The 13,229-nt window shown below is 32.8% G+C and overlaps 1 protein-coding gene across 1 annotated transcript; it reads left to right on the forward strand.

Annotated features, from left to right (window-relative positions):
• Positions 1–553: 553 nt before the first annotated feature.
• LOC131048746 (pathogenesis-related protein PR-4-like) lies at positions 554–1,057 on the forward strand. The gene is made up of 2 exons (XM_057982808.2): positions 554–814; positions 893–1,057. Exons 1-2 carry the CDS (start codon positions 554–556, stop codon positions 1,055–1,057), a joined length of 426 nt encoding a protein of 141 aa, XP_057838791.2.
• The last annotated feature ends 12,172 nt before the right edge of the window (positions 1,058–13,229 follow it).

The following is a 13,229-nucleotide window of genomic DNA, read 5'->3' on the forward strand; positions in this document are numbered from 1 at the left end:
CGTCAAATTTCTATTTTTTCTAAATTTGGATTTTGACTGGGGAATAAGCCTGTCGTGTTTACGGACAAGTTTGATCCCATTGTAGATCGCCTCTCAGCGAAAATATAAAATATTTCCAAGACAAAAACAGGCTTAAAATACGTATTGGCCAGCACATATTTGTTCATGGCGAATGTTCTTATCATAAGTCCAGTACGTTGCCGAATTCAACGAACAAACAAACAATACTATTGAAAATTCTCGAAATAATCACTGATCTAAAACTTCTGGTATATCAAACTTTAAATATATTCTTGTTCACGTTCCAGATAATTGCTCGGAGTTGGGTATATCAAACTTTAGATTTATCCTTGTTCCCATTCTACAATCCAGTTTGCCCTGTAGTTGACTCCAAAGAAATAAGGGTAGGGCGGCACGGCCACCATGAAAAAATATTGGGAATAAGCCCTAATGATAACGCTATAAATCATTGGAGTCATTCTATGTACAATATCGCCTGCCTTAATTACAACAATCAGTTTCATAGTATTCTGGTTCTGTTGAGCATATCATCATGGCTTCGAAGGTTGTAAAGTGGATTGCTCTGTGCTTCTTTGTGGGTTCCGTGCTCTCTAGCGTCTGTGTTAATGGCGATACGTTTACCACGTTCAATGACTACGATCCTGCGGGTCATAATTACTCCATTGATGGGCTATATTGCGCCACATATGACTCTAACGAGACACTAGAGTGGCGCAGCGAATACCTTTGGACTGCGTATTGTGACAAAGCTGGCCAGCCCATGGAACCTTTCCTCTGCGGCACCTGCATCCAAGTAAACTGCATCATATATATTAAGAATTTGTTAGCTTATATGTATAGTGTTTATACCTAATTATTTCAATTGTTACAGGTGACAAATGATTCGACGCTTCAAAATGTGACCGTACGAATCGTGGACGAGTGCCAAAATGGAGGACTGGTTTTAGAAACTGATGCTTTTAATGCCATTGATAAAGATGGAAAAGGACAGCATAATGGCCATATGCTTATCACCTACAAGTTCGTGGGCTGTTAGACCAAAACCACAGCCACAATTATGTCTGCTCCCTCAATTTCGTAGTTTTGCTTTGAATAAAAATGCTTGTGACTGTCACAAGACTTTCGTGCATAATGTATTTCCTATGTTCGACTCTTTCTTAGATACCATAAATCTCAGTTATGAATAAAACAGTTATGCATAAAAATGCGAAATGGAAAGGAATTGTCTTTAGGAATGCTTTTTAAATGGGAAAGTAATTAGCATAATAATTGGTCTGAAAAGTATGTTGTTCTATTTACTCATGGTTATAAACTAGCAATTGCACCTTGGTTTGTAATGTGTATGTCGAAGAGGAGTGGAAGGTCAATTGGGGGATTTTTTGGTTTATTTGTTGCATATCTTTTTGTATTGAATGAGGTCAATTGGTAGGCCATTTAGCAAATGATGTTGTTTGTGCTACAAAGGTCTTAATGAAGAAATGGTAGCTTCAAATCAATTATGCATCCCCTTACAAAGATCCAATCACAAGTGAAACAAAACTTATGAATCAAGAAGATAACTAGGCTCATGTTGTGCTCACAATAGGGGGAGAGAGAGAGAGAGAGAGAGAGAGAGGGGGGGGGGGGGTGGAGAGATAGGGGGGAAGATTGAGATAAGACAAGTAAGGGGGGCGGGAGAGAGAGAGAGAGGGGGGTAGAGAGAGATGGAAAAATAACAAGATAGAGATAGAAGGAGATATGGGAGAAAAAATATAGAGATAGAGATAAAGAGGCAAAGAGATGTAGATACAAAGGCCTGAGAAGATTGAGAGTGAGTGAAGGGATAAAGATAAATGAATATCGAGAGGGAGACATGTCTAGAGATAGAGGGAGAGAGAGGAAGAAAGAGGTAGAGATGGAGATAGAGTGATAGGAAGAGGGAGACAAATGGATATAGAGATAGACAAAGGCGAAGGGATAGTTAGGGAGAAAGAGAAGGAAATATAAAGTGGAAGAGATAGAGAGTTATAGAGGAAGAGATAAAAACTAATCCAACTATTCGTCCATAGAAAACCAAACAAATATCAAAATATGAATGGATTGCTTAGTAGAGGGGAAGGAGATAAAGGAAGATAAAGTTAGATATGCAGATGGAGATCGAGATGGAGAAGGGAGAGAGGTGGAGAGACAAATATATAAAGAAAAATAGAGATAAATAAATAGATATTCAAAAGAGGGAGAGAGAAATAGTGGGGGATAAAGAGAGGGAGACAAAGAGAGGTAAGGAGATAAAGCTACGGAATATAGATAGAGAGGAAGATAGCTATAGAGATGAAGAAGGACATGGGAAGGAGAAGGAGAGATAAATATATAGAAAGCATGGAAAAAGATAGATAGAGATGGAGTAGATAACTATAGAGAGGAGAGAGAGAGAGATAGAGAGTGGGAGACATAGAAAGATAGATATAGAGATAGGAAGTTATGTGGAGAGAGAGAGAAAGACATAGAGAGCTAAGGAGATAGAGCTATGTAATTTTCTAATTATTTTTGATATCATAAATAATATAGAATATGATTAAAGATTTTAAAGATAATATTATTAAAGATTTTAAACTTAAAAATTATCTTTAAAATTATATTAAAAATTATCATTTGTAAGAATACTTTATAAAAAAAATATCTTTATTTGTGTTCCTTAAGTTTTCTAATTTTTTTTATATTTTCAAGATAAATACATGATTATATCCATTTAACTATTATCAGATATTTTAAATTTTAATTTAACTATTTTTAAATAAAATAATATAAATTAATTCAAATATATTAAAAAGCAGAAAACAAAAAAGAATGTGGTCATTCAAAAGATAAAATAAAAGATCAAGGCATGGAAACATTCACTTACATTGCATGGAACAATTCTCCTTTTAGTTATTTCTCTTAGGCATGTGAGATTTAATAACTAATTTCATGTAGAAAGTGGGTCTTTTGCATAAGGCATCGGGCTCACTGGTGATATTGCATTGCAAAATGAATTTTCTCGGCAAGAAAAACAAATGACTAAGATCAATATGATTACCTTGCAAGCCTTCCCCACCTAACTCAACCATTGATTGCCATAAATAGGTAGTTCCTTTCAAATAAAGAAATGCCTATGGCATAAAAATCTATTATAGTTTTTATTGCAAATATTATTATCATATTCAATCTCTTAGGAGCTAAAATTGTGGTTGCACATAATTATTGTGCTCATTTTTCTTGCAATCACTCTATTGTATTGTAAGGCCAAAATATTAATATACAAATTATATGTGTACCTCTTTTACAATGCAAATCTCAAAGTCAATTTAATGCATTTTAGTGTAACAAATTATCACATTATATGTATAATATTATTATACACTTTTGTACAATATTTCATATTTTATAAAATATAGACAAATTGAATAGAAATACCACAACACTATGATTTAGTGTTTCACCACCTAAAAGATCACATATTCGTAGCCATATTTTTATATTTTGAATATTAGAAGTGCATGCATTTGTAACTAAAATGGATCATTTCTTGAAATCTTCATTAACCGTTACTATTGTGTGGGTACAATCATTCTCCAATAAATCAAATGCACAATTCTTGTAAATATTTTTCTATTTAATCAATCATTTAAATATGAACATATAATATATATAAATCTATACAAATATTAACATCAAAAAATAATTTCAAATTACTTAATTCAAAAACTAAATAAAAAAATAGATCTTTTGCTCCACCTTATAAAGTACTTAAAACATTAACATGCCTACAATTACATGATTTGTTGGTCATTGTTTTGTATAGATCTTGTTGTATGCATTAATGTTGAAAAGGTGCCATGCATGACATTTAATATTATATCAACCTTTTCAACAAAATACAAGTATTTTATTATCAAAGTATTATGTGATATTAAACTATTATAGAATATACAAAGTACATAAATTGTACATCTTACTTAAAATAACCTATATATTTGTTTTATATAAAACTTTATTATTCACACATTCAAATGAATATACTAAATCACATATTACAGCCCATGTAGTATAGTAGCAATTAAACATCAAATTTTAAATATAAATATAAACAAACCCTACATAAATATTAAATGGTTTCAATAACTTATTAATTTCTCCTAATCCTTATCATACTATACCCATCATGAACATGTAAGTATATGGTGAAGAACTATTCTTTTGAACTTCACCTTAAGATCAAAGCTTAGATATGTTTCTTTTGGCAAACATTTATTTATTTTTATAATGTTTATATAATTTGTCTAGAATTTGTTGCACTCATTGATTATTCAACAAAACATAGGCGTGCATTTTCTAGTACTAGGAAAATCTTAAATTATGAAGATCAATACAAACTAGTCCTACAAAACTATAGAATACATTCAATATTTTTTTAACACTAAATTATTCTTATATTGCATTCATGATACAAATACAAATTTGTAGAAAATAACTATAGCTTAAACCCAACCTCAAAGTATATTTTAAATTATGTTTTCTTATATACTCATTATTATGAAATAATATATTATTTTATTATTGTAACTATTAAATATATATTTTCTAATATAATTATATTTTATTATTTATACACATTGATATGGTTAAGTTATAGTATTATGATTCTTTCCACCAAGGTTCAAACCTTGTCAGGGTTATTGATTATGTATATCTAGGACAAGATCACTAATTTGTAACCTTGTCAATTTATACCTTTGAGTCGAATGTGTTTGCCAAAAAAATATTATATTAAATCCATTATTAGGTACAAATTTTATTTGCACATAAAGACTATGTATTTTTTTAAATTTCTCTTCTAACCACTCTACATATTGAACAAGTGATATATAACTAAAAATATGTGCATAAAATGTATAATGTATAATTCAAATTCAATCAAGTTTCAATAATATACTTATAAATCATTAGGTTTTATATAAAGTATTATTGTAGACACATATTCAATGTTCTTTTAATATTTTTTATATATATGAGAGAGGATTGTTCACAAAAATATAATATTTTAGAGTCTCACCACCTAAAGGTTTACACATTTATGGACATGATTTTGCTTGTTACAATATTATTTATGCATTCATTCATAACTCAAGTATTTATTTTGCTAAGGATGTTTATTGTATTCTTTATTAATCATCATTATCACTTTCTCAATGAATATATACCACCATTGCCAATTGAAATGAATTTCACAAATTTTGTGTCTCATTATCCATTCATTTAATAATCGACTACATCTAGATGATTAAAGTGATACAATTTTTTTTTTTGAGAGGTACTTACATATTGGAAATAAAAATAATAATATTGACATACTCCTATGTAGAAGATGATCAACCATAGGAGCCAAGAATCAACTGCAAGAAAAAAAAACTATTGTAGACACTTAAATTTGATTAATCTAATTAATTAAGTTTAGCTTGTAATGTCCTAAAATTGCACCCCTTGCAAATTTAGACTACTTTTGGGTCTTCACTTTAGTGTTTGCGCCCTTCAACCTGATCAAAGATATGAATATGCTCATGCACATCAAAAACACATTGCAAATCAACCTTGCACTCTTCCTGCACCTTGATCCTGCCCCAAAATAGGGCATGACTAGGGCATGGAACCCTAGGATCCACTAGGACTAGGGTGTGGTGCCCTAGGATCCCTCATTTGGGACCTCCCTTAATCCTCTCGCCTTGGACCGAACTCAAATTTGAAGCAAGAATCCCCTCCTATGTCAGCTCAAGTCAAAAAATCGATCAATTAAACCTACTGGCAAGTATATAAAAGAGATTTCCTCTCTCGTTTGAAATCCAATCAATAACACACAAGGTCATGAAATTACATCAATCATCCAAGAGATCACACATTCAAGAGCAATTGAGCATTTTCAATCTTCCTTCAAGCTTTGGAGAAACAGTAGAGACAAGATTTCAAGCATTGAAGAGGAGATCAACATTCTACTTCATGAAACCCTAATTTCATGTGGAGGCAAGCAAAACTTCACAAGGAGGTATAAGCATTTCAATTTAATTCAATTCAACATCCCCTCAAAGAGGAGGATTTCTACTTTTAGTCATTTCATTTACGTTATTTCAACCACTTGGTTAATTCTTAAACCGGATTTGATTTGAAGACAAACCCCTATTCCCAATACATTTTTCTTTAGTTCTATGTGTAGGAATCATGTGCGCTACTGCACTTCTGGAATTAAGCTTTATTCGCAGAGACAAAAAAACCATTTGCAACACACAGAAAGTTTAGAGGACCGATAGGAGGGCACCCCTATCTAGACACATGGTCCCTACTAATTTTTCCAAATTTCATTGAGTAGCTCTGAATCATCTCAAGCTTGTCAGATCTTGATGCATGGCTAAATCCTGAACCTATAGCTCACTATTTTTGCATACTTTGTCTTAATTCAATCAATCAACTTACAAAAGAGGTTTAATTACATTTTAAATCATTCAAATCTACTTAGTATTCAATCCTTGCATAATCTGGGATTGGATCTACTAGATTCATCCCCCTCTTTTGAATGTAAAGTCCCCCAAGTGAATATTGAACCTTAGTTAAGTTCCCATCCTTCTCCCAAGTAGCGAATTTGGCTAACGTTGCCAATTTTCCACTTTAGATTTTGGTGAACCCAACTCCTTACACCCTTAATTCTGATTTTTGTTTTCAGATCTAAGTTTATGTAATTTAAAATTCAAATTTTTAATTACAAGTTTAATTTCCTTTCAATTTTTAAGAATTTAGAGGTTGAATGCACAAAAACCCTAATTTTTGTATTCAAAATTGAGCTTGTCATTTGTCTAAATTAGATTAATTGTTTAAGATCTAAGAAGTCTTCAATTTTACAATTCAAGTTAATTTTCAGTTTCCATTTTCAAAAAATTTCAAAAATTAAGTGGTTAAATCACAGAACCCTAATTTTTAATTTTAAAATTGACCTTGTGGATTGTGTAGATGTTGAAGTAATTTTCAGATTTGGGTCTTTTCTTTAGCTTCAAAATTCATTTTCCCTAATTCCAACATTGAAATTTTCAAATTTAAATTTTTAAAATTAAGTGGTTTATGCAAATTTTTAAAGTTAAATTAATCTTATGCAAATTCAAACCTTCCTTTACACATTTAATTGGATCAATTAAATCTAAAATATATTTTTGTCCCTCTAGACATCATAAAAGTTGGCCCTTAGGTGTGTCCATTTTGTTGTCCTTCCAATTAATCCTTTTATCAAAAATTCTAAGTGTGTCCTATTTTGACCTTGAAGGCTTCATTTCACATATCTACATATCTCCAATTTCCATATCCTTCTCAAATTCACATTAAAATCATAAGATCTTGCTTCCCCAAAAATTTGGAAAAAAAATGGTTGGACCGTGTGTTCGGACAAAGTCGCTACCTACTTGGTCTCGAATTTTTTTGCTCAAATTTTGGGAGCTTGTTTTGAATGTATTTTAGTGCACAATTCCAAAGATTTGTGAGATTTTATTGGTTTTAGGACACACTAAGGTCAAAAAGAAATCTGAATTTCAACATTTCCATTTTCAATTTAAATTTTACAATTAAGTGGTTCACTATGCATACCCTAATTTTTAAAATTAAATTGATTTCTCAATTTCAAAATCTCAAAATTTTAATTAAGAGGTTAAATTTGGACAACCCTAATTTTAATTTTGAATTTCCCTCCTTTCAAACTTTCAAAATTAGAGCCCTAATTTTTAATTTATTTTCCCTAGTGCATGAGTTTTATTACTATTAGTCCTACCTATAGTATTCCTGTTAGAAGAAGTTATAGAATTAAGGCCGCCCAAGGTTTAATTACTGAGGAAATGGAGCCTAATTTGGCTAGCTTTTTCAATGAGGATATATCTACTTCTTCCCATCCTTCAGATATTCCTTTTTATCCTCTTGATAATTCTCACAGTGATGAGGAATCACTAACTAGGGTATCCATTGATTAATTGGCAAAGATGGACAATAAATTTGACAATCTTTAACAATGGATTAAAAAGAATGATTCAAAGTGATAAACATGATGTTGATATATTGCGTGGTATTGGTCACATTGTTGATTCTAATATCATGGCTTTGAATATTTGTGTTGAAAACCTAGGTTATACACAACCTCCTAGTCATGTTAATCATTCTATCTCTTTGACAACTTCCATGACTAGTTTTCCTACCTTCACATCAAACATCATGGCTACTTCTACACAAAATGTCATACATACAAATATTAGTCATGGGGGAAATACCTCTTCCTTCACTCCTCCTACCATGAGTGTTACCCACATTAACCAATCACATTCACCACCTTTAAATTTTAGTTAAGAGGGAAACTCATTTAATCTCAATTCCTTTATTACTCCTCTGAGTCTTCCATGTGCTACTCAATCTTCTGCATTGCCAACTTATCATAGTTTTCCACCTCCTCCTTCTCAACCTCTTCCTTAATTCAACAATGCTACTCCTCCTTCTCAATCCAACATGTCTAATTTCAATCCTTCTACCGAAGCTCCAATCAATAGCCTTGCCCAAATAGTATCTTCCTTACAACAATAAATAGCTTCTATGAATCAATCCAAGTATAATCTGCCCACATTTGATGTTGCAAGCCCATTATCTCACGACATTGTTAGAGTCATTCCTCCTAAACATGTAGAAGTCCCTCAATTGGAACTTTATAATGGAAAAGGTGACCCCTTAACACATGTTAAAACATTCCAAACTTTGTACAATGACTTTGCTCATGATCAAAGATTGTTAGCAAAATTGTTTACTAGAACATTAAGGGATAGAGCTTTGCAATGGTATTGGTCTTTGCCTCCTTATTCTATTACTTCTTTTCAACAATTGGCTAATGCTTTTATTCAACAATTTCACAATAACATTGGTCCTAAAGTTACTTTGATTGATTTAATGCATTGCAAACAAGGTGTTAAAGAAAAAAAGTGACTGATTTAATTGGTAGCTATAAGCATTTGTATTCTCAGATTTCCTTTAATATGCTTGATCAAGATATTCAAAATATTTTCATTACTAGTTTATAAAAAGACATTAGGGATAAACTTCTCTTAGCTGAGTTTACTTCGTTTCCGTAGTTGTGCGCAGTACTTCAAAATTATCAACTAACTATGAGTCAATTAGAATAATCATCTTCTTCCATTACTTCAAGTGATAACCTTGGTGATAGTACTCAACAAATATTTGTGAAGTTAAAACCAAACAAATGATTCACCAAATTTAATGACAATAAAAATAATAATCAATTAGTAGGTACTACAGGTGTGCCTCCTTTATCTAAATTCTTTAAAGAGAAAAAGAGTTTACTCCTTTGAATGAATCTTTGCATAGCATTGTCTCAGTTAATACAAAGGAATGTGTTGAAACTTCCCCATTTCAAACCAATTGATCCTTCTAGAACAACTTCCCCTAAATTTGATGCAAAATATTTTTGTCAATATCATCATCATCCTGGTCATGATACTGAAAAGTGATTTTCATTAAGAAGTAATATTTAAGAATTGATTGATAACAATACCATATCCGTGGCAGGTGAGAATGATAAAGGAAACAAATTCGTACCTCCTCATAATCAGAACCTTCAAATTTTCATTGATCCTTTACCATCCCATTCCACTAATGTGATTGAGACTGATCATCTTGCTTTCTCTCCCAATGACATGACCATAGACTCTAATAACGTGGTGAACCTTGTAGAACAACAAGAACCTCCTAAACATTTTTGCATAACATTTGATCCTAGTAAGAGCATTAAGGCACTTGATGGCCTTTTATATATAAGTGCAAAAATAAAAGGTATACCCACTAAAGGAGGCCTTATTTATCTTGCTTTCATGGTTAATGTGATAACTAAAGAATTTCTTTATACTTTGCAATTGCATCAAGTGATATATGATGATACTAATATGATAGTTAAAGTTTTTGATAGCTTCTCTTGTCCTACTATTGGTTCTATAACACTTCCTATTGATGTTGGCATTATATTCTTAAATGTTCAATTTTCTATCATTCCTACATCCGATAAATTTTGTGTGAAGTTGGGACATCCTTGGCTCTCTTCCATGAAGGTGATCGCTTCTAGTATTCACAAGTGTTTGAAATTTTCTCATAATGGTGAAATCATAACTATTAATCATAGCATATTTCAACCTACAATGAGGCGTGGAGATGTTTATCTTGATTATTTTTAGTTCAAACAATTCAATCCTCTTGAACCTAGAAGTGATGATGTTTTTAGATCATATCGAAACTAAAAAAAATGAAATGATTTTATCCTTGAGTAAACCTATAAATCCAACAGTTAGCATTCCTCTTGATGACCATATACCCCTTCTTGAGGATAATATTTTCCTTCCTCCTAAGGAAAGAAATAGTATTCTTCCCAAAGAAGCATCTATTCCTTCTCCTAAAGAGAAGAGTATCCTTTCACCCAAGAACAGAGATATCCCTCTTCCTAACAAAGAATCCATTGCTTATCCTATGGAGGAGTATCCTCTTCCTCCCAAAAGTAGAAAAACTCTTCCTCTTAAACAACAAACTATTCCTCCTAAGGCTAGACCTATATCTCCTCCTCATGATGGACCCCATCTCCTCCCTACACCTCCCATTCCTCCTTTATATGGTGTAGTTTCTCATCCTTCATCTTATAGAGATAAGCGACCATCTTCTCCCATTGTCCAACCTAAAATACCTCAACCCATTCATCCTTCCTTAAAAGAAGAGACTAAGCCTATACGTAATGAACCTAACCCTCCTCAACTTTCAGCCAAGACTAGATGAAATCATTGTGTGAGAGAACGCCAACAAAGACATCGTGCTAGAGCTCATGAGGTTTCTTCCCAAACCATTGGTTCTCCCAAAACACCAACTGTTGACATGATTCTATTTCTCCTAAATATGATGCTCAACCTAATTCTCCAAGACACAAAATGCTTAAGACAAATAATACTTCAAGTTCTTTTCCTATTAGAGCTCCTACTCTTATAAATCTTGATGAAGAAATAGGTGAAAATGTTCTTGCTTATGATAATGTTAATCCTAATATCTCTGATGATGAATATGAATATGTTGATGTTAATGACTTATCTGCAAAATTTTCAAAAGCATTAATCCTAGGTCCTAGTAATGAACGAAGTTAATTATCATTAGATCATGGTGCTTGTTTGGAACTCATGATAGCTCCATCTATTGTTCTTGATGTGGCTGCTCTTGCATGTTGTCCACCTTCCCAAAATAATGATCAACAAGATCAAGGGGAGGACGACATGCTTGACTAGATTCATTAGCACTATAGATTGACACACTCTCTCTCTCTCTCTCTCTCTCTCTCCTCTCTTGATTGTTTGTGAGATTCTTCTATTTATATCCCTATTCTTCTATTTTTTTGTCCCTAGTGTTGTCTACTTGAGGACGATGCAAACCATTGAGATCTCTTTTAGTCTCTCTCCTGTTGACTTAAAAGACACGTGTTCCCTTCTTCCATGGTGGTTTCCTCTCTTTGGGGGATGAGGATGATTCTATGCACATATATATAGATGATATAGATGAGTTATAATAAAAATCATATTGAATCCAATGTTAGGTGAAACCACCTTGTTCTTTGTGTTTTGTGTTCGTTATCCTTTGATTTATCCTCTATTTGGGTTAAATTATTCTGATAAAGTGCTTGTCTTCTTTGAGTGTATCCTACCTTAAAGCAATTTCTCCCGATAAGGCATACGTAAACACTTTAATGTGGGGGCATACACTTCACTCATAATTTTGTCTTTTGATACTTAAAGTTACTTAGCGAGCTTTGTCTTTGCTTTGTAATTTTTGTGCTTCTTTTCACGACTCATAGTATGAGAACATTACTAGTTGTAGTCATGGTTCTCTCTCTCTTATGATCTTCCCTTTTACCATATCATTGAAGTGAATAGATTTTAAAGTCCATTTGGTGCTTGGTGAGTCTTTCCTCCTTGATGTGGTGAAAGTCTTTCAAACTGAATTTCTTGTACTTTACCAAAAGTATTTGCATAAGTTCATACTCCTGCTAAAGTTGGGGCTAAATGTAACATCCTAAAATTGCATCAATTGTAATTTTTGACTACATTTGGGTCTTTGCCTTAGTGTTTGCATCCCTCGGCTTGATCAAAGACCTTAATATTCTCATGCACATCGAAAACACATTTCAAATCAACCTTGCACTCTTCTTGAACATTGATCCTGTCTCAAACTAGGGAAGGATCAGGGTGTGGCACCCTAGAATCCACTAGGACTAGGGCATGGCACCCCGGTATCCCCTATTTGGGACCTCCATTAATCCTCTCCCCTTGGACCTAACTCAAATTTGATGCGCAAATTCCCTCCTATGTTAGCTCAAGTCAAAAAATCAGTCAATTAAACCTACTAGCAAATGCATAAGAGGGATTTCCCCTCTCATTTTAAATCTAATCGATAATACACAAGATCATAAAATTATGTCACCAAGCATCCAAGAGATCAAATATTCAAGCATTCAAGAGAAATTAAGCATTTTCAGTCTTCCTTCAAGCTTTGGAGCAGCAATAGAGACAAGATTTCAAGCATTGAAGAGGAGATCAACATTCTACTTCAAGAAATCCTAATTCCATGTGGAGGCAAGAAAAAATTCATGAGGTATAAGCATTTCAATTTCATTCAATTCAACATCCCCTCAAAGAGGAGGATTTCTACTTTCAGTCATTTCATCTACATTATGTCAACCACTTGGTTAACTCTAAAACTATGGTTTGATCTAAAGACAGACCCCTATTCACAACACATTTCCCTTTCTTTATGTGTGTAGAAAATGGGTGTGCTACTGTACTTGTGGAATTAAGCTTTATTCGCAGAGATGAGAAAACCATTTTAGATGTGCAGAAAGTTTGGAGGACCGATAGGAGCATGCCCATATCTGAACACACAGTCCTTGCAAATTTTACAAGATTTCATAGAGAAGGTTCAAATCATTTCAAGCTTCTCAGATCTAGGTGCACGACTGAATCTTGAACCTGTAGCTCACTGTTTTCGCATACTTTGTCTTCATTTTCAGCACTTAGTCTTAATTCAATCAATCAACTTACAAAAGAGGGTTAATTGCATTTTAATCCATTCCAATATACTTAGTATTAAAT

Source organism: Cryptomeria japonica, chromosome 8 (assembly GCF_030272615.1).
Source record: "Cryptomeria japonica chromosome 8, Sugi_1.0, whole genome shotgun sequence".
Classification (NCBI taxonomy): Eukaryota; Viridiplantae; Streptophyta; class Pinopsida; order Cupressales; family Cupressaceae; genus Cryptomeria; species Cryptomeria japonica.

Excerpts from the sequence above, each read along its gene's own strand:
- LOC131048746 (XM_057982808.2), top strand. The coding sequence starts at position 554 with ATGGCTTCGAAGGTTGTAAAGTGGATTGCTCTGTGCTTCTTTGTGGGT. Across the intron at positions 815-892 it reads TCTGCGGCACCTGCATCCAA|GTGACAAATGATTCGACGCT; the intron begins GTAAACTGCATC and ends CAATTGTTACAG.